Source organism: Nannospalax galili, unplaced genomic scaffold (genome assembly GCF_000622305.1).
Source record: "Nannospalax galili isolate Female #2095 unplaced genomic scaffold, S.galili_v1.0 scaffold23, whole genome shotgun sequence".
NCBI lineage: Eukaryota > Metazoa > Chordata > Mammalia > Rodentia > Spalacidae > Nannospalax > Nannospalax galili.
Window position 1 is genome coordinate 1,861,104 of NW_008350771.1, and position 24,617 is coordinate 1,885,720.

General features: G+C 40.3%; 1 protein-coding gene across 6 annotated transcripts in view; it reads left to right on the forward strand.

Annotated features, from left to right (window-relative positions):
* Eya3 (EYA transcriptional coactivator and phosphatase 3) overlaps window positions 1-24,617 on the forward strand; it is a 114,418-nt gene that overhangs the window by 47,173 nt on the left and 42,628 nt on the right. For 4 of the 6 annotated variants that reach the window (XM_008847966.3, XM_017801901.2, XM_029570868.1 and 1 more), the window contains 3 exons: window positions 2,304-2,440; window positions 12,310-12,447; window positions 19,382-19,467. In XM_008847966.3, coding sequence (XP_008846188.1) covers window positions 2,304-2,440; window positions 12,310-12,447; window positions 19,382-19,467 — 361 coding nt within the window. The remainder of the gene's footprint in view (window positions 1-2,303; window positions 2,441-12,309; window positions 12,448-19,381; window positions 19,468-24,617) is intronic. The other 2 variants (XM_008847968.3, XM_017801902.2) reach the window with 1 other exon arrangement.

Below are 24,617 nucleotides of genomic sequence, written 5' to 3' on the forward strand. Positions count from 1 at the left end.
CATTTTTTTCCTTGTGCCCATTTATTCAGATTTTTTTAGTTAAAAAATGAACTAGTTAAAAAGCTAACTCTGAGTTTTCCACATTCTCATGTTAGTATTAATGTCTGCTTGGACCAGTCATTCTCATTTGGGTTTTTTTTTTTTTTTTTTTTTTTTTTAAATTAACCCTGTATTCTGGAATCATTATAGGGAAATTAAAAATGTCACAGGGGTGTTGACCCTTTTGGCAGTGTGACACAACATTGTCATCTACAAATGTCCTTGATCTCATCCACAACTGTCCCCAAAGAATGTGACCTCCACACCACAGGTTGGACATGCTTAGATTAGATACAGAAATGTAAAACACATTCAGCTCCTCGAGCTTTCTGGTATCCAGGTTATACTGTTACTTAGTTTGAAAGACTAGCAAGAAATGTCCATCTTATTTCATCTTAGAAGTGTTCTAGTTTTTTATCTGATGATACTACCTATAAAGACATAAGGGAAAGACTATGGTCTTCATCGTATCTGGAGATTGAATCTTTTGCGGTCACTCCTATTTCAAGTGATTCTCATGTGAGTCAAATAACAGCGGTTGCCTGAATTGTTTCTTAGGCTTAGACCTGGCTGATAAAGTCTCTGAGACTCTCTTGAGACATGAATGTGTTGCATATGCCAAATTCATCCCTGCCATGTTTACATAGCTGCTACATTTAAGACACCTTATTTAGGAATGCCTTCTAGCTTAATTCCAACCTCCTTACCACTTACTGAATCCATTGCATTGAAATCGCCTTAAAGCTGGACCTCCCTTCTAATCTGCTGTAGAAAGCAGTGTCAGATTCCCTTACTGAAGAGCAGCTCTGCTCCTTACTCTTTACCAGTTTTGCTGCCTTCCAGTTCTTCGATTTGTCTGCACTCTTAGCCTGGCAATCAGGAGCTTTGCTATCTGTACTTTTCTATCTTTTGCTTGCTACTTCCCCTTTCTTGATGTCCTTCCCTTAGTACAGTGTTTACTCCTTAGGCACTGGAACCCTTCCTCTACTTCCTCTGTACCTTTGCCAGGACTTTATTCTTGTGCTAGAACACCTCTTCCACACACACAAAACATAACCCTTTTACCTCATATTTTATTAAGACTTTTTTTTTTTTTCTTTTCTTTTGGTCTATTTTGAGACAAGGTCTCCCTGTAGCCCCAGCTGTACTAGAACTATGTAGACCAGGCTGGCTTTGAACTCACAAAGATCCACCTGCCTCTGCCTCCCAAGTGCTAGGATTAAAGGTGTGCGCCACCATACCCGGCTTATTAAGACTTTTAAGGTACATAATAGCACTTTTTTCTTAGAGTATAATGTAGAGTATGGTAGAATGGATGAAATGAGCAGGTCAGAAGGTAAAGTCTCAGGGACTTCACTGCTGAATTTAATTCTGTGTTTGTGTGTGTGTGTGTGTGTGTGTGTGTGTGTGTGTGTGTGTCTTTCTGTCTGTCTGTCTGTCTGTCTGTCTGTCTGTCTCTGTCTTCATCCCATCACTTTAACAACAAAAACACCAGAATGGGAAACTGAAGGCAAAGGAAGAGGCCTCTAGATCAGGACACAGGGAGCCCTGTTCCTGGCCACAGGGTCCCCCGTAAGCCTCACTCTTTCCAAGCCCACTTTTTCTCTCAGAACTTCAGAATAAGAGCCAGTTTCCAATCATACTTATTCTGTCTAATTTTCTGTTATTTTCGAGTGTTAGTTTTGGTTTTGTTCTTATTTTTTTGAGAAAGGGTCTTAACTTCCAACCTACTACATAATCAAGGATGATCTTGAATTCCTGATCTTCCTGCAGGCCCCCAACTTTCTGTGTAATGAAGGTTGGTGTTGAATTTCCTGATCCTTTGGCCTCTGCCTCTCAAGTCCTGAGTTTAAAGACATGTACCACCACATCTGTTCTTTGAGATGCTAGGGATCAAATGCCCGGCTTCCTGCATGCTGCACAAGCACTCTACCAGCCCAGATTTTATTTTTTATTCAAACATAGAGCACAAATAAGTTTAATCCTTTATCTCATCTGTGCTCTTGCATGTAGCATTAGTATAAATATTTGTAGAGTAATAACTTGGCAAGATGTTTGAAACCTGTTTAATTTTCCATAAAATTATTCCTTAGAAAGATTAATAGTAGAACTTAGAACAAAGGTTATGCTTTCTTACCATAACAAGAGTTATTTTATATGTAAAGCTAATCTTATTCTTGATTGATTGGTATTGTTTTTACCTACTTTTCATTAACTAAAATGTGTCACCTATGAAAGCTTTTTATTTTCTTGAATTTTTCCAGACCTTATGCACATATCCTCTCAGTTCCTGTTTCGGAAACTGCTTACCCTGGACAGACTCAGTACCAGACACTACAGCAGTCTCAACCCTATGCTGTCTATCCTCAGGCAACCCAAACATACGGACTACCTCCTTTTGGTAAGACGTCCTTTTGTGAACAGTTTTTAAGAGTATTTTTATTGTTCAGAAGCATGTCTTTTCTCAGAAAGCAAGCATCAATGATTAGGAAAAGGAAAGGTATGTTAGATTTACAGAGTGTATACCCATCACTTGTGGAAGTTGTGCTTAACAGCTTTCCGTAATCATTTGGTTAGCCACCAAAATTTAGCTATTTCCAAAGTCTTGAATCCAAAACTTGAGATTTTTTTCCCTAGAAAGCAAGCATCAATGATTAGGAAAAGGAAAGGTATGTTAGATTTACAGAGTGTATACCCATCACTTGTGGAAGTTGTGCTTAACAGCTTTCTGTAATCATTTGGTTAGCCACCAAAATTTAGCTATTTCCAAGGTCTTGAATCCAAAACTTGAGATTTTTTTCCCCCTGCACTGAGAATTAAGCTCGGGGCCTCCCACATACTAGGAAAGTTCTCAGTCTCCAAGCTGCATCCCCAACCTTGTTTTATTGAAACAGGATCTTGCTGTAGTAGTTCAAACTGACCTTTAACTTACTGTGTAGCCCAGGCTAGCCTGGGCCTCCAAATACTCCTGCCTTAACTTCCTGAGTACTGGGATCATAGGTATGCACCATCACACCCAGCTAGAAGCTTAGAATTATTGTTTGGAAAGCTCTTTGAGGAATTACTGTTGATTTGACTTACTTTATATATAACATAGTACCACACATAGGTAAACATGGTAAATATATTTTGAGGTGACCAATTTCTGCTAAAACCAAGTAGTCTAAATATTCAAATAGAATATGCCTCTTAGTTATGTTTTGTTTTAATTGTTGTTTTCTGGCTTTTGCTTTGGCCAGTTTTTCTCCTTTCCCACTACTCCTTCCCATAATTGATAAATAATGTTATTATGAACCAAAAGACACCTTAGAACAGGGGAAATCCCCCAATTTTCTATAACCATATATGTGCAGGCAGTTATTTTCATTAGTTTTGGGTATCTTGGATATAAACTGTCAATCAGAATGTTTTACCAGCAGTAAGTTTGGAGTTATTTGAGCATTTAATACCTATGGTGATTTTTTTTTTCCTTGTGTGTATACATTGATAGATGTGTGCAGTGCATTTTATTGCTCCTCTGTTCTTCTAGCACCGATAGCAAAAAACTGCATTATTTTAAATATGCAATATGTTAAAAGTTATGTCTTTGGAGATTTCATTTGAACAAGCTAAGAATTTAAAAGCATCTTCCAAGGAAATAAGCACCTAGACTCTGGGTGTATTAGTGCACCTACTTTGGGTTTCTGCAGCCCTGCTCTGCTTAGCTCACTTGGCTAGTCTTCGATGTCAGTGACAGTTTTCTTACTTTTTTAAATTTAATTTTATTTATTTATTATTTTTATTTTATGTGTATGGGTGTATTGCCTGCATGTAGGTAAGTGCACCTGTGTCATGCAATGCCTGCGGAGGATAGAAAAGGCTGTCCTGGAACTGGAGTTACCTACAGTTGCTAGCTGCTGTGTGGGTGTTGGGATTCAAACCCAGGTCTTCGGCAAGAACAGCCTATGTTCTTAACCGCTGAGCCATCTCTGCAGCCCCAGATTTCTTACTTTTAGACTTCTTAGCATTCTTTGGGGCTCCCATTGAATACTGAAAATAAAAAATTGGGGTGTTTGTTTTGCTACACTGGAGATCTGTCATATCTTCCTGCATACTACACGAGCACTCTACGACCATACAGCATCCCTAATCCAAGGGTTGTTTGGTTTTCTTTTGTTTTTTTTTTGACACAGTGTTTCATAGCCCAGACTGTCCTCAAACCCTAAATCTTCCTGCTTCAATTTCCTAAGTGCTGGGATTATTGGCATGTACCACCTTATCTGGCTCCCAGGAAAAAATTTAATAGTGGTCATAATTCATAACCTTATGAGAAAGAGAGGGCCAGCAAGATAGCTAGCAGGTAAAGGCACCTGTCACCAAGCCTGACAACCTGAGTTTGATCCCTGGGACCCACATGGTGAAAGGAGAGAACCGACTTTTTTCTGACCTTTACAGGCATGTCATGGCACTGGCACGTGTGCACATACACACACACACACACACACACACTTAAAATATAAAAAATTTTTTAGGAGTAAAGAGAACAGATTCTCCTTCCACATTTGTACATATGTGCCTCTGTACCTATAATATCAACACTGAAAATCTTTGCAATTCATTTAACCAGCCAAGACTGAGTTCTTTTGAAGAACACTCTGGCAATAGGTTTATTACTGTTTATTTTTCTGGGTATTTTATTTTTGGTTTTTCCTCATGGTTTTTTGAGGCAGGATTTCTCTGTATAGCCCATGCTGGCCTCAAGCTAGATTCTCTTGTAATTGAGAAAGGTAAATAATCATTAGCTTGATTTCACTTTTAAGTAATGTGTGGGACTTATTGGTAAAGGTTTAGGTTAGGATAATGTATGTGATTGACATCACATTTTCTTACATTTTCCCAGAGGAGTTATAAGAGATATTTGTGATATAGTGTGATTGTGACTATATGTGTGTGGGGATCCATAGTGCCTATCTCTTCACTCAGAGGCTGAAGAGTTCATTGGGTGTCCTCCTCTATAAATCTCTGCCTCATCCCTTTGAGGCAGTCTCTCCCTGAATCTGGAGCTCGAATTTTTGGCTAGGCTGGAGTCAACAAGTGATCCTCTTACCTCCACCCATCACAGCACTGATGTTACCGGCACACATGAAACTTTGCCCAGCCTGTTACAGGAGTGGTGGGATTCAAACTCAAACCCTCATGGTTGAGCAGCAAGCACTCTTAAGCCTTGAACTGTCTCTTTTACCTGCCTCTATTTCTAAGAATTCTTTTATTTTTTGGTCTTTTTGAGATTGGGTCTCCCTGTAGTCCTAGCTATGTAGACCAGGCTGACCTTTGAACTCACAGAGGTCCATCTGCCTCTGCTGGGATTAAAGGCATGCACCACCACGCCCAGCCTAAGAATTCTTAAGGTTACTGTATATTTTTGTTGTTATTATACATTTTTAAAATTTATGTGTGTCTGCGTGTGGGTTTGTGCGTCATGTTAGTGCAGGTGCCCACAGAGACCAGAGAGGTGTTGGATTCCCTGGAGCTGCAGTTACAGGCAGGTATGAGCTGCCTGATAAGGGTGCTGGGAACCAAACCCTGGTCTCCTGAAAGAGCAGCAAGTGCTCTTAACAGCTAAGCCATCTCTCAGTCCCTCAATGTTTCTAATATTTAAATTTAGTTTGTGTGCCTGTGTCTGTCTGAGTGCAGGCACACATGTGGGAGTCTGTTCTCTCCTGCCACCTTGTGGGACGCAGGAATCAAACTCAGGGCTTCTCTGCCTCTGCCTGCTGAGTCATCTCACTGGTCCTGTTTTTATTTTTTTGAGACAGGGTTTCTCTTAGACCAGGCTGGCCTTGAATTCCTGATCCTCCTACCTTCAGCTCCCAAGAGCTCCAGCACCCACATGGTAGCCTACAACTGTCTGTGACTCTGTTCCAGGGGAGCCAATGCTCTTTTAGTCTAGGTAGGCACCAGACAATTCATGTGGTATACATACATACATGCAGGCATAACACTCATCACATAAAATAAAAAATAACTAATAAGTTAAAATTAAAAAATAATATTTGGAACTGTTGGGAATGTAAACTTGTGTAGCCATCATGCAAGTCAGTATGAAAACTTTTCAAAAACTTGAAAAAAGAAGCACCATGTGACCAAACTGTACCAACTTTGTGTGTATATCTGAAGGACACTAAGTCACATACTGCAGAGATACTTGCACATCCATATTTACTGTTGTACAATTTATAATGGAATCAGTTTAGATGTCTTATCAGCAGTGGAATGAAACCAGGTGTGTTGGCACACTCTCATAATCCCAGCCCATGAGAGATAGAGACAGGAGGATCAGGAGTTTAAGGTCTTTTAAAGAAAAGGGGAGGGGGCTAGAGAGATGGCTCCTCAGTTAAGAGCACTAACTGCTCCTTCAGAGGACCCAGGTTCAGTTCCCAGCACCCACATGGCAGCTAACAACCATTTGTAACTCCAGTTCCAAGGGATCCAAAGCCCTCTTCTGACCACTTCACGCATCGTATGACACAAGTGCACCTACCTACATGCAGGCAATACACTCATACACATAAAATAAAAATAATAAAATATGTTTTTTAAATGAAATCATGACATTTGCAAAAAAATGGCTACAACTGAAAATTATTATGTTAAGCAAAATAAACCGTACTCAGAAAGACAAATACCAAATGTTTTCTCATATGTGGAACCTAGATTCAAATTGTAACCGAGGAGGGAGTTCTTATAACTAGAAAGAGTCCTGGAAGAGATGGAAGAGATCTTAAGGAACCGGGGGAAAGAGAAGGTCATAGAATGCATGTGGTCTGAAAGCAACAGAAGAAACTAACTGGATGAAGGAAACCAGCCAGAGTGGGATATGGGGGTTGTTGGATAAGAATACAGTGTGACCTGTATGAAATGCCATAACCAAACCCATTAGTTTGTATGCTAACTAAAAAATACACACACACACACACACACACACACACACAGAATCCGGGGTCTTAAACCAGGTGTGATAGTGCACAAGTGTAATCCCATCCCTTGAGAGGCTGAGACAGAAAAATATAAGTCCAAGACCAGTCTGGGCTACATAATAAGACCCTGCTGTAAAAGGAAAAATTCGGGGCTGGAGAGATGGCTCAGCAGTTTGAGAGCACTGACTGTTCTTGCAGAAGACCTGGGTTTAATTCTCAGCACTCACATGGTGGCTATGAACCATCCTTAACTCTAGTTCCAGGGGAATCCAGTGCCCTCTTCTGACCTCTGCAGCACTGCATGATATTGTGCACTCATATACATTCAGGTAATACATTCATACACATAAAATAAAAATAATAAAATATTTTTTAAAAACGAAGGAAAAAAAATGGAGGGTTGACAAGCTGGCTCAGCTGGTAAGGCACCTGCTTCCAATTCCTAATGACCCGATTTTGATCTCCAGGTCCCATGTAGTGGAAGGAGAGAACCAGCTCCTACAATTTATCCCTGACCTCTACACACACACACACTTTTTTAGCAAGAGGGGGAAGGGAGATGGTTCAGCTCAGTTGGTAAAGGGCTTGTTGTGCACCATGAGGACCTTAGTTCGATCCCTGCACCCAAGAAAAAAGACATGACAAGGTAGCATGTGCTTGTAATCCCAATAACAGGGAGGCAGATGCAGGTGGAATCCTCAGGCTCACTGCCTAGTTGCCTAGCCTACTGGGCCAATAAGAGACCCTATCTCAGCAAAGTGGACAGTGCCTAGGGAACAATACCCTTGGTTGTCCTCTGACCGCCACATGCATGTGTACACACAAATTGTAAGAAAGAAGGAAATTGCAGTCTTGAGATAACAGTATTATTAGTTAAAAATACTAGTCTATGAAATGGAAATCATAATAACTTAATGTTTTACAAATATGTGTATAGATGATAATTTGGAAGGAAGTGTATGAATTTTAACAGCACAGGCACTACAGATTTGATCTGTTACCACAGAACTGCAAAGCAGAAAGATTCCATTGTGTACAGTTCTTAGTTAACACAGTTCCATGAAAACTGAGAGCTGCCTCAATGTGATGAGATTATATGATTCTTTTTCTGTATCTTCTGCATTTTCTATAATGTATATTCACTCCCAGAGTCTGGAAAATAAGTAAGCTATGTTGGATACTTCAGCCCCTAATTTAGTAAACTAATCTGAAAAGATAAGTTTGTTGCTTTAAATGAATGATCAGATTACTTTGTTTAGAGTGATAGAGTTTCTGATGAACCATACTATGGGACCTCAGGAAGGATAGGGACAGACATCTTTTCCTTTTGTAGATCAATAGTCAGATAGCAGGCACTTGGTGCTTAAAAGTCCTGGAAAACTGGGTATGGTGGCACATACCTCTAATCCCAGCTGTGACAGGCTTGAGAGTTCCAAGCACAGTTAGAAAAACTGTCCAAAAAGTGAAAAACAGATACCAAGTAATAAGACTAGCAAAGCAGTGTGACTTAGTGCATTGTTATTTAGGAAATACCGCTTTAATATTGCATAGTAATAAACATTCACAGATCAAGTACCTCAGAGTCAAACCTATTTGGAAAAAGCAATTACATTGCTTACAATAAATATGGAAGTTATTGTAACAGTATTACTTAGCAAAAACACATAGTGCAAAGCCACTGAGAATCATGGCACTGAGTCTTCACGTCATAGATGTTTAAAAATAAAATAGTAGGCTGGGGAGATGGCTGAGTGAGTAAAAGTGCTTGCTTCACAAGTATGAGGATATAAGTTTGAATCCCAAGCACCCATGTAAAAAGTTGGGTGTGGCCTGTGTACACCTGTAATCTCAACACTGTGAGGGACTCTGTCTCAAAGGAATAAGGTGAAGAGTGATATGATAGAACAAGACACCCCTCATCCTGCACATGCACATGCACTTTCACTCTTGATTTTCCTCTCTCTCTTCCTTTCTCTCTCTAAATAGATACATACATAGTCTTCTTAAATAGTTTTGTTGTTGAAAATAAAACAAAGGAAGTACCTTAGAGCTGGCTTACCTGGTAAGGCATATGTGAACAATCATGAAGTGAACTGAGTGGAAGAAATGATCCTCCTAACTCATAGTAACATTTCCCCATCTCCTCAAACACATGTTGTGTATAAATGAGAAGACACTATAACACTTTCCCTTTTTATGTACCATGTCCTATTGTCACCCCAAGATTTTCACATCTCCCTTTTCTATTGCTTAGGTTTACTTATTAACAGATGTGAGAAATCTGAGTTGCAGTGAAGTATGTTAGTGCTGGTAAAGCAGAGGGTCTCGTTATCAAAATACTATAGTTTTTACTGCCTACATTAACTGCTGTATGTTTTCTATCACATTAAAAGTAAGTGAAATGAATTAATGTTAAATTTAAAGCTATGTTTAACCATAGTATTGATTTTGTACATAGAATGTTTGATTGATGAACATTCCTAGATCAGATTATCAGCTGCAGCTATACTGATCCAGCAGCCCTAACTATTCAGAACACTGAAAAACCAGGCTGTTTTTTTTAACTAGGCTTTTACATAGCCAAAAGTTCTCCAGGACTATATAGTCATGAGCTTTTTGTTCTCAAAGGATATCTTTATATTTTCTTGGAGAAGCAACAACAGCAACAAAATCTATATATTTATAGTTTTCTAGTTGATTGCAAATTAAAAAGAGGAGCATAGGACTGGAGGTGGAATTCAGTTGAAAAGTACTTAGCCTAGTACATTGGTACATGTCCGTAATCATAGCACTAAGGAGGTATAGGTGAAAGATCAGAAATTCAAGGTCATCCTTGCTACATAGTGAGTACAAGGCCAGCCTGGGCTACACGAGTTCTTGTCCCAAAAACAAACAAACAAAAAAAGTAATTGGGAGGCTGGAGAGGTGGCTCAGTGTTTAAGAGCACTGGCTGTTCTTGCAAAGGACCCAGGTTCAATTCCCAGTACCCACATGGTGGCTAACAACCATCTGTAACTCCAGTTCCAGGGAATCCAGCATGCTCTTCTGAAATCCGTGGGCATTGCACAACATGGGTACACTTACATACACATATAAGCAATATAGTCATACACACAGAAATTAAATATATATTAATTTAAAAAGGTAATTTTTGGCTGGGCATGATGGTGCATGTCTGTAGTCCCAGCACTTGGGAGGCAGAGGCAGGCAGATCTCTGTGAGTTCAAGGGCCTTTTTGAGACAGGGTCTCCTTGTAGCCCCAGCTGGAACTCACTGTGTAGACTAGGCTGGCCTTGGACTCACAGAGATCCACCTGTGCTGGGATTAAAGGCGTGCAGCTAGATTTATTTATTTATTTATTTATTTATTTATTTATTTGAGACAGGGTCTCCCAGTAGCTCCAGCTGGCCTGTGAACTCACAGAGATCCGCCTGCCTCTGCTGGAATTAAAGGCGTGTGCCACCACGCCTGGCTTAGATTTATATATTTTTTAAAAAGGAACTGTTTCCAGAAATGAGAAATTGTTAGGGGGCAGCACTTAACAGCTGGCAATTCAGCTGAGGTGGTGGAATGCTTTCCAGAGTGCTCAAGGCCCCGGGTTTGAACCCTAGTACCACAAAGATGAGGCATAGTATTACAAGCTCATAATCCCATTACTGGGGAATGAGGGAGGGAGAGCCAGGAGTTCACAATTACTCTTGACCACTTAGGGAGTTTGAGGCCAACCTGGGCTACATAAGATTGTGGCTCAAAAAAAAAAAAAAGAGCCAGGCATGGTGATACATGTCTTTAATCCTCACACTCAGGAGGCAGAGGCAGACAAATCTTTGAGTTTCAGGCCAACCTAGTCTAAATAATGAGTTCTAGGTCAGCCAGGGCTACATAGTAAAACCCTGTCTCAAAAACAAAACAAGGAAAGGAAAGGAAAAGAAAAAAGAAGTGACAAAGTAATTAAGAACCTAAAAATCAGCGGGATGTGATAGTGCACTCCTTTAATCCCAGCACTCAGGAGGCATTGGCAGGTGGATTTCTGTGACTTCAAGGCCAGCCTGGTCTATAAAGTGAGTTCTAGACCAGCTACAGGGAGACTCTGTCTCAAAAAGACCAAAAAAAAAAAAAAAAAAAAAAAAAAAAAAAAAAAAAAAAACTAAAAATCATAGAACTGTAATTGAGTTCTATTATTTATTTAGATATCACAATACTCTCCATAGCTATATCTGAAGTGTATGTAGCAATAATTCTGAGGAACATCTAAAAAGTCATTATTTCTTCCCTGATAAGAAGGCAGGAAAGGATAGAAATGCATTAGGAAGATTGTCACTCCAGGGCATCATGAAAACGGAAGTAAGCAGCTGTGATCAGTGTGAGATAGATTAGTATGTTCTGACGTGAAGCATGTCTCTCTAAGGGATTAGGTGGAAATGGAATTTAGGAATAGTATGTATAACATCTCATTTTTATTTGAAAAAGAAACATCAGTAAATGTGGGGAAAAACGGGTAACTTGTACAAGCAAGTAATAGTAAAGTTTGGATGATAAAGTTTACATGTTTCTGGTGGGGTGGGGGGCGGTTGAGACAGGATCTCGTGTTTCCAAGGCTAACCTCAAACTTGCTTTGAAGCCAGGAGTGACCTTTAGCTTCTGATCTTCCTGCCTCTACCTCCCAAGTGCTGGGATTACAGGCACATACAACCAGCCCCACTTTATGTGATGCTGGGGATTGAACCCAGGGCTTTACACATCCTAGTACATCCTAGTCCAAAATACATCTCCAGCCTCATATAATATTTTTAATTATTAAAAAAAAGCAGGTATGTCTTTCCTAATCCAAGGAAACAAAGATTATAAAATGATTGATTTAAGAAAAAAGAGAAATGTTTAATGCAACTAGAAAACTTGCTTATTTAATGGGTAAGTGAACTTTAAATTTATATAGACTATCTCCCACCTTGATAATTTGGGTGAATGATTCATCATTGCACATTAACATCAGTCGTTCTTTATGAGAAATACTCCAGTTTGGTATCTGTAATGTTTTCCTGAACCCTGGTCAATTATTCTAACCATTGATATAAACTTATATGCATACCACTATTGGGGTTTTGGTTTCTATGGCCCAATCCTCTTAATTGTTTGAAAGAATTATATTTGCTTGTGGTACATTATAAGTAAGAGAATCAGTAATTTTCTCTTACAAGCAAATTTATTTTTAAGGTTTCAATTTTAAATGACCTACCAGCTAATATTTGAAAGCGTGACCATGCTCCTCAGTCCCAGTGTATTGTTTGTAATTGGTCCGATTTATCTGATTCAGGTGCATTGTGGCCAGGTATGAAACCTGAAAGTGGTTTAATTCAGACTCCATCTCCAAGTCAACACAGTGTTCTTACCTGCACTACAGGGTTAACCACAAGCCAGCCAAGCCCAGCACATTATTCTTATCCCATTCAAGGTAAATAGGCATGGTTGTGTATATGTTCTTCAATTTTTTTATTGTTTTTTATTTTTAATATACCTGTATATCCAAACAAATTGGATGATACAGGAGCACTGTCTTCTAAAATAGAAGGAATGGCATTTGCATTTGTGCATGCTTTTTGTGTTAGGCAAACCCGGGAAAAAGTGGTTTGTAAGTAGCTTAGGCCTTGAATGTGAGCTGCTCAATAGAATAAAATCTGTCCCTTTTGCATGCTGGTGTCCAGAAAGCCTCTTTGATTTTATGCTGATCTGTTCTCAGTGGCATTTTGCCATGTAAGTCAGCAGAAGATTTCTTAAGTCAGAATTCAGCTGACTTTCAGGTGAATTGTCAGAGTGATATATGTGATGTGGACTGCTTGTCTGCCCCTTGGCTCTATGATACCTACCCCCATGTACTTCTTGATGAAAGTATTGCTTTTGCTCAAAAAGCTCATTATTAGGCTGAGGGTGTAGGTTAGTGGTGGAGTGCTTGCCTAACATGTGAAACACTAAGTTCAGTTCTCTGCACCAAAAAGAGAAAAAAGTTGATTATTTCTATTCCAAGGTGAAAAACACATTAAACTCTAAAGAACCTTAATTTTTGGGTTCTTCTTCTAAACAGTTAGTTTTGGGTCAGAACAAATAAGGAAAAGGGTAGTGTAATGGTAATTGTCTACCCTTCCAAATCCATCACAATCAATTTGTCATTGGTTCAGACTGGAAAGTAGTGTCTGTGTGTGTGGCTTCTCATCAGCCTCCTTTGCTCCTGATGGCTTTTGGCTTTTTTATTTCATTCCTTATACAGTGAGAATACAGACACCCCAAACCTCTCTAAGGCACTCTTAAGAAAATAACCTTGTCACTTGGGAGGCATAGGCAAGCAATCTCTGTGAGTTCAAGGCCAGGCTGGTCTACATAATGAGTTCCAGGACAGCTGGGGCTACAAGGAGACCCTGCTTCAAAAAGACAAAAAAAAGAAAATAACCTTGCTAATAGAAAAATATTTGTTGTAAATGTTTTCACTTACTTAATGTTTGATTCTATGGGAAACAGCAGTAGCCTCTGTTATTTTTAAGCTTTTGTGTGTGTGTGTGTGTGTGTGTGTGTGTGTATGTGTGTGTGTGTGTGTGCGCATACATATGTGCAGGTGCCCACGGAGTTGAGAAGAGGGCATGGGATCCGCTAGAGCTAGATTACAAGCGGTTGTGAACCACCTAACATGGGTGCTAAGAACTGAACTTAGGTTAGTTTTGGAAGAGCAGCAAACACTCTTAACTACTGAGCCATTTCTCCAGCCCCAATTATGTTCTTAAGACCTGGGTCTGAGATACCTTGACCTCCTGTTGTTTGTAATCTCTTCTACATTTCCTTCTTTCCTTGTCCCTTCCTCCCTCTTTTTTCTTTCTAAGAGGAACAGACCAGGAGGGACAACACTCAGGAAAATGACCCAGGCTGGCCTTAAATCCATAGGTTTTTAAAAGATTTCCCTTCCTCAGCCTACTGAGCCATCTGGGACTGGCTTTCCTTTCAGTCTTAGTGTTTTTCTCTAGACCTTTGGGGATCAACTACATACAATGAAGTAAGCAGACCCCTCCTAAATAGATATATCCCTTTTTAGGAATACACCTAGGTCTTGAAAGTTTTCTCTTCTTTTACCAAGGTGTAGAATCGCCCCTCTAGAGTTATATCTTGAATTTACAGGATCTAATCTATCTTACTTCTCTTTCCATATAAAACAAGAGGGATCATTTCTTTGGGGTAAGTTAGAAGACATGGCTTTAAATGGATCATGAAAATATCTCTTGAAGGGGCCAGAGAAATGGCTCAGTGGTTAAAAGCACTGACTGTTATTGCAGAGGACCCAGGTTCAGTTCCCAGGACCTACACGGCAGGTAACAGTCATATGTTAACTTCAGTTCCAGAGGATCTGGCACTCTCTTCTGACCTCTGTAAACATTACATAGTATGGATGACCTTATATACATGCAGGCAAAACACTCATACACAGACAATAAAATTTTAAATATCAAAAAAGTTTTTTATGCAACAATGGTGACAGCATGCACAAGACCCATGCCGACTCAGACAAAAACCCAGCGTAGAACAAGGGAAATGGGCAACAGGCCCCAACCATAGCTGAAAAATTATTGACAGCTGATCACTTCAGAGTGAGGGACAGCTGACCTTCTTTAAGGGAGTGACTCTAGATAGACTGACTAGACTCCAGTGGATGAACTTGCACCAAGGGACATCTGGGCACAAATGCTTGACCAGATATGCCTTCACATATATGACAGTGCATGAAATCCGGTCGTGGGGGCTATGAACAGGTGCGGATGAGAGAAGGGGGGGGTCTAAATTTGGTTAAGATGTATTCTATGAAATGTACAAAAACTCAAAATACTTAAAATTTTTTTGGATCTCTTGAATTTTCACTAAGTACTATCCTTACTTTATTTCTCTTTTGTTTTTGTTTTTTGTTTTTGTCTTTTTGAAACAGGGTCTCCCTGTAGCCCCAGCTGGCCTGGAACACATTATGCAAACCAGGCTGGCTTTGAACTCACAAAGATCCACCTGCCTCTGCCTCCCGAGTGCTGGAACAAAAGCCCGGCTGCACTATCCTTATTTGTCACGTGTTAGAATATGTTTTTCCCTTTGGATCAGTTAACCTTGTTTCCTTCATTTTCTGTTAATAATAACTGCTGGCATTTAGTAAATACTTACTGTGGTCTTAGCATTGTTCCAAGCAGTGGATTGATATTATTCTTGTAATCTTCCTAACATAGTAAATACTATTAATCCCATTTTTCAGATGAGGTACCTGAGGTACAGATCATCTAAATAACTTACTAAAGGCACCAAGTAAATAATTAAGCTAGGCTAGAAGTTGAGCGTTCTAACTCCAGAGAATATGTATAATATTGATAGAATCAGTATCAACTTTCCCATGCTTGAACCTATAGCAACAAATATCTGGCTTTGTTTTTCTTTCTTCTGTTTTATTGTTCATTAACATTTTGATGCAAATTAGAAATTTTAGGGCATCAAGTTGTTCACTGTTAACTATTATGAAGAAAGAGTTGGTTTAAAAAAAAAAAAAAAAAAACATTGACTAAGATGAAATGTGGACACCACGTTAATTCCAGCACTCAGAAGCAGAGACAGGTGGATCTCTATGAGTTCTAGACAAGTTAGGTCTATGTAGCTGGGCCAGCCAGGGCTACATAGTGAGACCCTGTCTCAAAAAGAAGAAGAATGGAAGGGAGGAAAGAAGAAATACGGTCATATTAGTGATCTGTAGTGCCTGGCATTTCCACAGTATCTCTCTGCTTTCCCTTTCCTTAGCATGAATACTGAATGGTAGCTCTCCAGGGCTGCTTCCTTCTCCTTGGCATGCCTGCTCAACCATTCCATTGAGAAAGCAAGAAAGAACTTGTTTTAACAAAGAGTCAGAGAAAGCTTCCCTCTGGGGAAACCAGGCATGTTGAAGGGTCATTGTGCTGGGAAGGAGACTACATCCTGATTAACAATATCATAAAAATCCATAGATCATAAAGAACATGTTTTGAGTAACCAAAAGAAAGCTATCGTGAGCAAGCAAGGTGAGTGACATGTTATAAAATTAGAGAGGTGAGTAGAAACTAAATATGTTTTGAGATAAGGTCTCTCTGTAGTTTAAGTTTGCCTTGAACTTGTAATCCTCCTGCTTCTGCCTCTGCCTCCAGCATACTGGGACTACAGGACAGGAGTAGAAGAGAATACCACCATGCCTGACCTTGCACAAGCTGAGACGGAGAGAGAGAATTTAGCATGTATGTGTGTGGAGATCAGACAACTGTCAGGAGTTGGTTCTTTATTTCTACTGTGGGTTCCAGGGATCAGACTCAGGTTGCCAGGCTTGCACAGCAAGCACATTTACCCATTGAGCTGTCTCATGGGCCCTTGCACAAGCTTTTATGTGCCATTAACCCTTGGGTTAGCCTTCTAGCCTTAAGGCAGTATCACTTAGTTCTCTAGTGTGATGGCCCCATTTGATGACCACAATCATCTTCTCTCTGCTCTAAATACATTGATTGTATTATCTTCATCTAGCAGGTCCTGGTGCTTAGAAACTTTTTTTCAGTGATTTCTCAACTCCATGGTTGTCAAAGTAGGAGTGAAGATTGAAAATACAGTTGACCTTTGGTATTTAGAGATCTAACAGCCTTTCCATGCATAAAAATCAGAGCTGCATTTGTGTTTTATTTAGTTCTTTAAGTTTGTACTTTGTTATATGTTTCATTATTATTTTTGTCAAACCTGCTATTAAATATCATTTGTTGATGCCATCAAATATCTATGTATAAGATGGTTGGGGTTTTGGGTTTTTTGTTGTTGTTGTTGTTTGGTTTTTTTTGGTCTTTTTGAGACAGGGTCTCCCTGTAGCCCCAGCTGTCCCAGAACTCACTATGTAGACCAGGCTAGCCTTGAACTCAGAGATCCGCCTGCCTCTGCCTCTGAAGTGCTGGGATTTGTGCACCACCACGCCCAGTGATTAGTATATTTTTATTCCTGATTTTTTAGTCATAGTTGTGAATGGGGTAAACCATATAGTGGTTATGCATATTTTTAGGTAAATTGTTTGGTTCGGTGATAGCTACAAGATCCTAAAAAAAATAATTCTCACTGACCAGCTTCTCTTATTAAAACTTAAGTTCTGTAAAGTCAGGGACTTTGTCTTGCTGACTATTCTATTCCTCACTGCTAGCTTAAGCACATAATAAGCCCTATTGTGATGAGAAGGAATGAATGAAGGAATTATTTGGATGAGTTGGGGAAAGAAATGTCATTGATTCCTATGAAGTTTCTAGGTCAGCAGGCCAAGAGCCCCTAAGCCATTATTGCTTAGGAATTTATGGTTTGTAGTATGGTATTTGTTTAAATCAGACAGCTGTCACGTACCTAATTAAGTTTTTTGTTTTGTTTTGCTTTTTTTTTAATGTGTGTGAATGTATTGTGTGCATGTATGCAAGTGTACCAGTCTCATGCAATGCCCAGGGAGGACAGAAAAGGGCATCAGATCCCCTGGAACTGGTGTTACTGACTATTGTTAGCTGCCATGTAGATGCTTGGATTCGAACTCGGATCTTCTGCAAGAACAGCCAGTGCTCTTAACCGCTGAGCCATCTCTTTAGCCACCTAATCAAGTTTTTAGGCTTCTTCAGGGGACTAATAGAATGCATGACTAATTGTTTGAAAGGTCTGCTTTTTTACTATCAACCCAATTTAGTAGATAGGATGAAGATTATTAATTTTTTTTCTTTTTGCTTTGTTTTATTTTGGAGGTAGAATCTCACATAGCCCACAATGAGCTTGAAATTTACTATATAGCTGAAGCTGACCTTGAACTCCTTGTCCTTCTGCCTCCACCTCCCAAGTTCTGGAAATACAGGCATATACTACCATGCTTGACTGATTATTAAATTCCTAAAACCGCTTAGGGTACATTTTTTGCCATGTGTGTAATGATCAGATGTAACTGAGTCCAGTCTTCAGTCATTACAGTTACTGAGAAGGCTGGGCAGAATTAAAGATCAATAGGAGAAAAGGGGGACTATCTGCCAGACCCAGGGACAAAGGAAAATTGATCTGGAAATTATTTTGCTGGGAGAGATAAATACATTCTTTCTTTCCCACTTTATGCACCTTTTTCAGTCTATTTTATTGCAAGCCTGCCTGGGATAATGTACTACCAACAGACTCTGAAGACTAGTAAAATCTTTCCACGGGTTGATTAAAACTGCGAATGTGTGCTGTTATAGTTTAATGTTTCCTCTTAGGGAAAAGAATGGGCTAAGCCTCGGTAGAGAAGAAAATGACTACTGGTGGGAAGAAAATACTATCTATAAGTTATGCGATAAACTTCATTTAGTTGTATTTGGCAAAGTAAACCCTTAAGTGTCCTATTAACAACCCTGGGGCAGAATACTGTAGGAAAAAAAGTCAGTGTTCCTAGTTCAGTCACTGACTGAGGAAAGAGCACTGGGTGAAAAATTGGGAGATAATAGTTGTCATCTTGATCACCTACCACTAGGATTATCCAACCTGACTCTGAACAAGTTACCTTAACTCTTCTCTGTCCCACATTCTTCAGAAAGCTGAGGTTGCAGCAGTAGCAGGAACCATCATCACCTTCATGGCTGTGTTCTTAGCAGAGTATCTTTGGTCTGGACAAAGGATGAAACTTCTTTATTGTGTGTGTGTGTGTGTGTGTGTGTGTGTGTGTGAAGATCAGAGGACAACTTGTAGGACTCAGTTCTTTCCTTCTGCCATGTGGGTCCTGGGGATCAAACTCACGACATCAGGTTTGGCAACAAGTGCCTTTACCTACCGAGCCATCTCACCACTCCTCACAGTGTTTTTTGATCCACATTAGTAGCCCATTATTTGAAGATAGCAATTATAAGTAGTAAAATATAATTTATAGTATTAAGATAGCTCTATTTCTCAGTTATATCACTCAGGAAAAGCAGTTTGGGGCAAGTGACAATAATCAACACCATAGTGTAGGATTTACCAGAACTCTACTGATTGTCAGTAGTCACATTGCAGGTGAGTAATTTTTCAGCCTCTAGAGGAGGAGGAGTGGACTGATTTGGTTTAGTTCCCACTTCACTAGTGTGGTTGGTATGAGCTGTGAATTTGTGTGTGTGTGTGTGTGGTGTGTGTAATAGGAAGAGTCGAAGACTCAGATTGAAACTAACACTTGAAATGTTTTAATTCTAATCAAATCTAAGTGTAGGTGTGGTGTGCAAAAGCAAAGGGAGCATTTTTTTCTTTGGCCCATGTTCTTTACCTCTTTAGATGTGGTCATTTAAAACAGTTTATTTTCAGTATCTTTAAGCCTTTTAAATGGAACCTGTAACATCTCTTAATTCTCAAACCTATAGCTTCAAGCACAAACGCCAGCCTGATACCCACTTCATCTGCAATTGCCAATATCCCAGCAGCTGCAGTGGCCAGCATCTCAAACCAGGTACAGTCAGCTTTTGTTCATCCTGCTGATATGGTTTGCCTGACTTGCACTTCTTTTCTTCTTTCCACGGTCAGCTTGCCCTTCTAAGAAATAGCCAGGGGTAGTGTGGCGTGATGAACCCTTTTGCTGGATGTCCACTCTGGGACTTGTTCCCTGCTAAGCCTGTCAGGAATGTGGTTATGTGTACTGTTGTGTCTACTGTGTTTATCCCTACCTCCTCCCCTGCCCCCACTAGAACGGGAAGGGTAGGGACTTATTTTTCTATTTTTATATTTCCAGAGCCTAGAAAAACTCCAGGCATTCACATGAAATGCATTCTGCAAGCACTTAGGGAATTAGTAAATATTACTTCTACTCATTATTTTGTGAATTCTTTCTGATATGGTCTTGATCACTGTCACATTATTTGTATGCTTAAATTCTCACTGGTACCATCTCAAGTATTGTAGAGTTTGTTTTGTTCTGTTTAATGCGTTGTTTTTCCCTGTTAATATGATCACTGCTGTCTCATGGACTGTGTTTTCTGACCAAAATTAACCTACTGTGCTTCATTTTGTGTTTCACCATTCAACCATTGCATTCGTTTTTTCTTTTCATTTATTCTTTCTTCTAATCCACAAGTATCCTTTTGGGGGTGGGGCTGGAGGGCTGGTGGGCAGTTTGTTTTGTTTTTCTGAGTCAGGGTCTCACTGTGTAGCCCTGGATCCCCTGGGACTCATGTTCTAGGCTGGCCTCCAACTTGCATTGACCCTCCTGCCTAGTTTTACCGTGCCCCTCCCTGTGCTCCTAGCAGTCCTGCAGGGATGCTTTCCTCTTTATCTCTTCTCCTTAATCTTCATACATGGACAGTCTCGGTTTAGTTTTTTCCATGTTAATGACTTACTCCTGAAGAATGTTTAAACACACTCATGTTGTCCATTTACCACCTCTAAGATGATTTTGTTGTTATTTTGTTGTTTTGATGCAGGGTTTCACTGTATAGCCCTGACTGGCCGAGAACTCAGTATGTAGACCAGGCTGGCCTAGAATTCACAAAGGTCCACCTGGCTTTGCCTTTCAAGTGCTAGGATTAAAGGTGTGTGCCACCATGCCTAGCATCTGAATTTTGTTTTATTTTATTTTATTTTTTGGTCTTTCTGAGACAGGGTCTCCCTGTAGCCCCAGCTGGCCTGGAACTCACTATGTAGACCAGGCTGGCCTTGAATTCACAAAGATCCACCTACCTCTGCTGCCCAGTGCTGGGACTAAAGGTGTGCACCACCACACCTGGCCTTCTAATTTTTTTTTTAAATTTATTTTTGTTTTGCTTATATGACTCTTTTGCTTGCATATATAAGTATACCTGTGTTGTGCAACACCCATAGAGGCCAGAAGAGGGTGTTGGGTTCTCTGTAACAGATGTTACAGACAGTTGTTAGCCTCCATTTGGGTGCTGGGAACTGAAGCCACATCCTCTGTAAGAGCAGCCAGTGCTCCTAACCGCTTAGCCATCTCTCCAGCCCCTGAATATTCTAACCTTGACCTCATAGTCTACACTGTTTCCTTAATGTCCTGCCTAACTCAACATATCTAAGGCCAAACCTTAGTTCCAACCTTGCTTTTATCCTTTTCTTCCAATAGTAAAACTACCTTTTCCTAGCTGGGCATAAAGGTGCACACTTTTAACCCCGGCACTCAGGAGGCAGAGGCAGAGGCAGGCACATCTCTGAGTTCAAGGCCAGCCTGGTCTACGTAGTTCCAGGACAGCTGCAGCTACAGGGAGACCCCGTCTCAAAAAGACATACACACATGGGGCTGGAGAGATGGCTCAGCAGTTAAGAACACTGTTCTTGCAGAAAACCAGGTTCAAATCTCAACACCCACATGGCAGTTAACAACTGTAACTCCAGTTCCAGGGGATCCGACAGTCTCTTCTGTCCTCATCTCTCTAGATCTTTTTCTGCATGTTTATACATTCTATAAAACACTATCTGATTAACTTTTTTAATGCTATGCTTTTTAATCATTCACTTAGAATCTTTCTGTGTTTTTTGTTGGTTTGAATTTAAGTGTACTCATTTCCAGACCCACTTAAGCTATATACTGTTGCTTAAAGACTCTAAGTCATGTCAGGCATCATAGTGCTCAGGAAGCAAATGTACAAGGATTACCACAAGTTTGAGGTCACAGGGATACCCTGTCTCAAAAAATCAAAATAATCAAAGGTAGTCCAAGTCATATATTTAACCAATAATTAAAGCGTATAGTATAGATATCCTTTGTTTTAATGAGACTCAGCATCCCTGCTTTTGAGTGCAAGGTCTGTTCATGTTCCTACCTCTTCTGCCTACGCATCTCAGAAAACTCTTTTACCACCATAGTTTGTAATGATAGTTGTCCTCTGTATTTTACTTTGGTATAATATGCTGTTTATTTGTTGGGTGTTTGGGGTTTTTTGGTGGTGGTGGTGGTTCTTTTTTTTTGGTTTGGTTTTGTTTTTTATTTTTTTGTTGGTTTGGTTTTTTGAACAGGGTCTCACTATGTAGCCCTGACTGACTGGAACTTGCTATGAAAACCTGCCTGCCTCTGCCTCCTGAGTGCTGAGATTAAAGACATGTGCCAGCATGCCCAACCCCTGCTAGATTTTTAACTCCCTTGAGTTAAAAAGCCTCCCTGCTTTGGTGGTACGTGCCTGTAGTCTCAGCACGCAAGAGGTGGAGGTAGGAGGCTCAGGAGTTCAAGGTTGTCCTCGGCTACACAGCACTTTTGAGACCAGCTTGAGCTATATGAGACCATGACTCGAAACACACACGCGCACACACACACACACACACACACACACACACACACACACCTTTTGACCGTGCATTTGTAACACACAAATTATATTTTATTTGATTTATAATAGATGCTCGGTAACTGTATTTATAGAGTAGTTTGACTGACCATGGTAGCACAGGTCTTTAAACCAGCATGCCTTTAGTTGACGTCATCCCCCCGCCCCCAAAAAAGAACCTTAGTCTGGCTAAGTGTCATCTTCCCAATTGTCACTAGTACCAACAGTTGGAATTTTTCAAAGATGTGTACTTGATCTCTGTCCCTCTGTTTTATGCCATGGCTTTATTAATAATTGATAAATAATAAACCACAGATTGCACAAATTGGCTGTTTATTTATATTTATTTATTTATTTGCTTATAAAACTACCTAAAGTGTCCTCTTAATGTTTTAGGGAAACTTTTTCTTATTTTATGTGTATGAGTGCATTGCTTGCATGTAGGTAAGTGCACCCATGTCGTGCAGTGCCTCAGAGGTCAGAAGAGGGCTTCAGATTCCCCTGGAACTGGAGTTAAGGACAGTTCATAGCTGCCATGTGGGTGCTGGGAATCGAACCCGAGTTGCAAGAGCAGTCGGTGTTCTTAATCACTGAGCCATCGCTCCATCCCTCGGGAAACTTTTTTTTAAATGGGGTCTCACTCTGTAGTTCAAGCTGTCCTGGAACTTACTATGTAACCTAGACTGGCCTCAAAACCATGGTGGGCTTCCTACCTCAATTCCTTCAAATTTTGGAAGTTTTAGGGTTTTTTGTTTTACTGTTTTGGGTTTTTTTTTTTTTTAAGACATGGTCTTCCTGTAACCCTAGCTGACCTGACATTATGTAGACCAGGTTAGCCTTGATCTCACAGAGATCAGGCTGTCTCTGCCTCCTGAGTATTGGGATTAAAGGTTTGCACCAACACACCTGGCGAGAAACTTTATTTTAACTGAAAGCTAGATTTTTTTTCTTTTCTTTTCTTTTTTTTTTAAATCAGTTTTGAAACTGGAAAATTTTGGTGTTGGGTTATTCCTTTGTTCTTGTTTGTTTTTATTTTAATTTTTTTGAGACAGGGTCTCCTTTTGCAACCCGGGATGATCTTGAACTCATAGTGTTGCCAGGTTGACCTTGAATTCTTAAATCCTTCAGGCTACCTCCCCAAGTACTGGGATTACAGGCATATTCCAGGCCATAGACATTTTTGTTAATTTAAGTTCAGTTGTCCTTAAAAGCACTACCATCTAGTACAGTGGTTCATAAATGTCTTTGAAGAGTAGAAGCTTCCTAGGGGCTAGGGAAGTGTCTCAGTAAGTAGTGTTTGCCATGTAAGCATGAGGACCTGAATTTGGATCCCTACCACCCATGTAAAAGCTGGATATGGCTCCATGCACCTGTAACCCCAGTTCTGGTAGACAGAGGTGAGTGGGTCCAAGGGGCCTTGCTGGCCAGCCAGTCTAGCCAAAATATCTCAGAAAATAAGGTGGAAGGCTGGAGAGATAGCTCAAAGATTAAGAGTTCTTGCTACTCTTCCAGAGGACTTGAGTTCAATTTCCAGCACCCATGTAAGTGGCCCACAACTACATATAACTCCAGCTCCAGGGGATCTGCTGCCCTCTTCCGGCCTTTGTGTGCACCTGCACTTACATGCACAAACTTTCACACAGACACTCACATACATAAAAAGTTTTTGTTTAAAAAATATTATAGCCGGTCGTGGTGGCGCACGCCTTTAATCCCAGCATTCAGGAGGCAGAGGCAGGCTAATCTCTGTGAGTTCAAGGCCAGCCTGGCCTACATAGTGAGTTCCAGGACAGTTGGGGCTACAGGGAGACCCTGTCTCAAAAAGACCAAAAAAAACACCAGCCAGGCATGGTGGCACGTGCCTTTAGTCCTGGCACTCAGGAGGCAGAGGCAAGCAGATCTCTCTGAGTTCAAAGTCACTTCCGAAGTTCTGTACAGAAATTTTATATAAAAATTCAGACATGTTGGACATGGTTATGCACCCCTTTAATCCCAGCACTCAGGAGGCAAAGGCCGGTAGATCTCTTGAGTTCAAGGCTAGTCCAGTTTATATAGCAAGTTCCAGTTCAGCTACTGCTACATAGTGAGACCCTATCTCAAAATGCCACACACATACCCCCAAAAAGTCAGACATAAAATTGGTTGTGGGGGTAGCTGTTAGAGTAAACAGGACATCATGTGTGTGTGAGTACCCAAAGGATTTTTCATCCTCACCCTTCCCCTCATCCCAAAGATAGCTCCTAAGGCATTCCCTCTGCACTTAGGTTTGGTTTGGCTTGTTTGTTTGTTTGTTTGTTTGTTTGTTTTGGTCTTTTTGAAACAGGGTTTCCCTGTA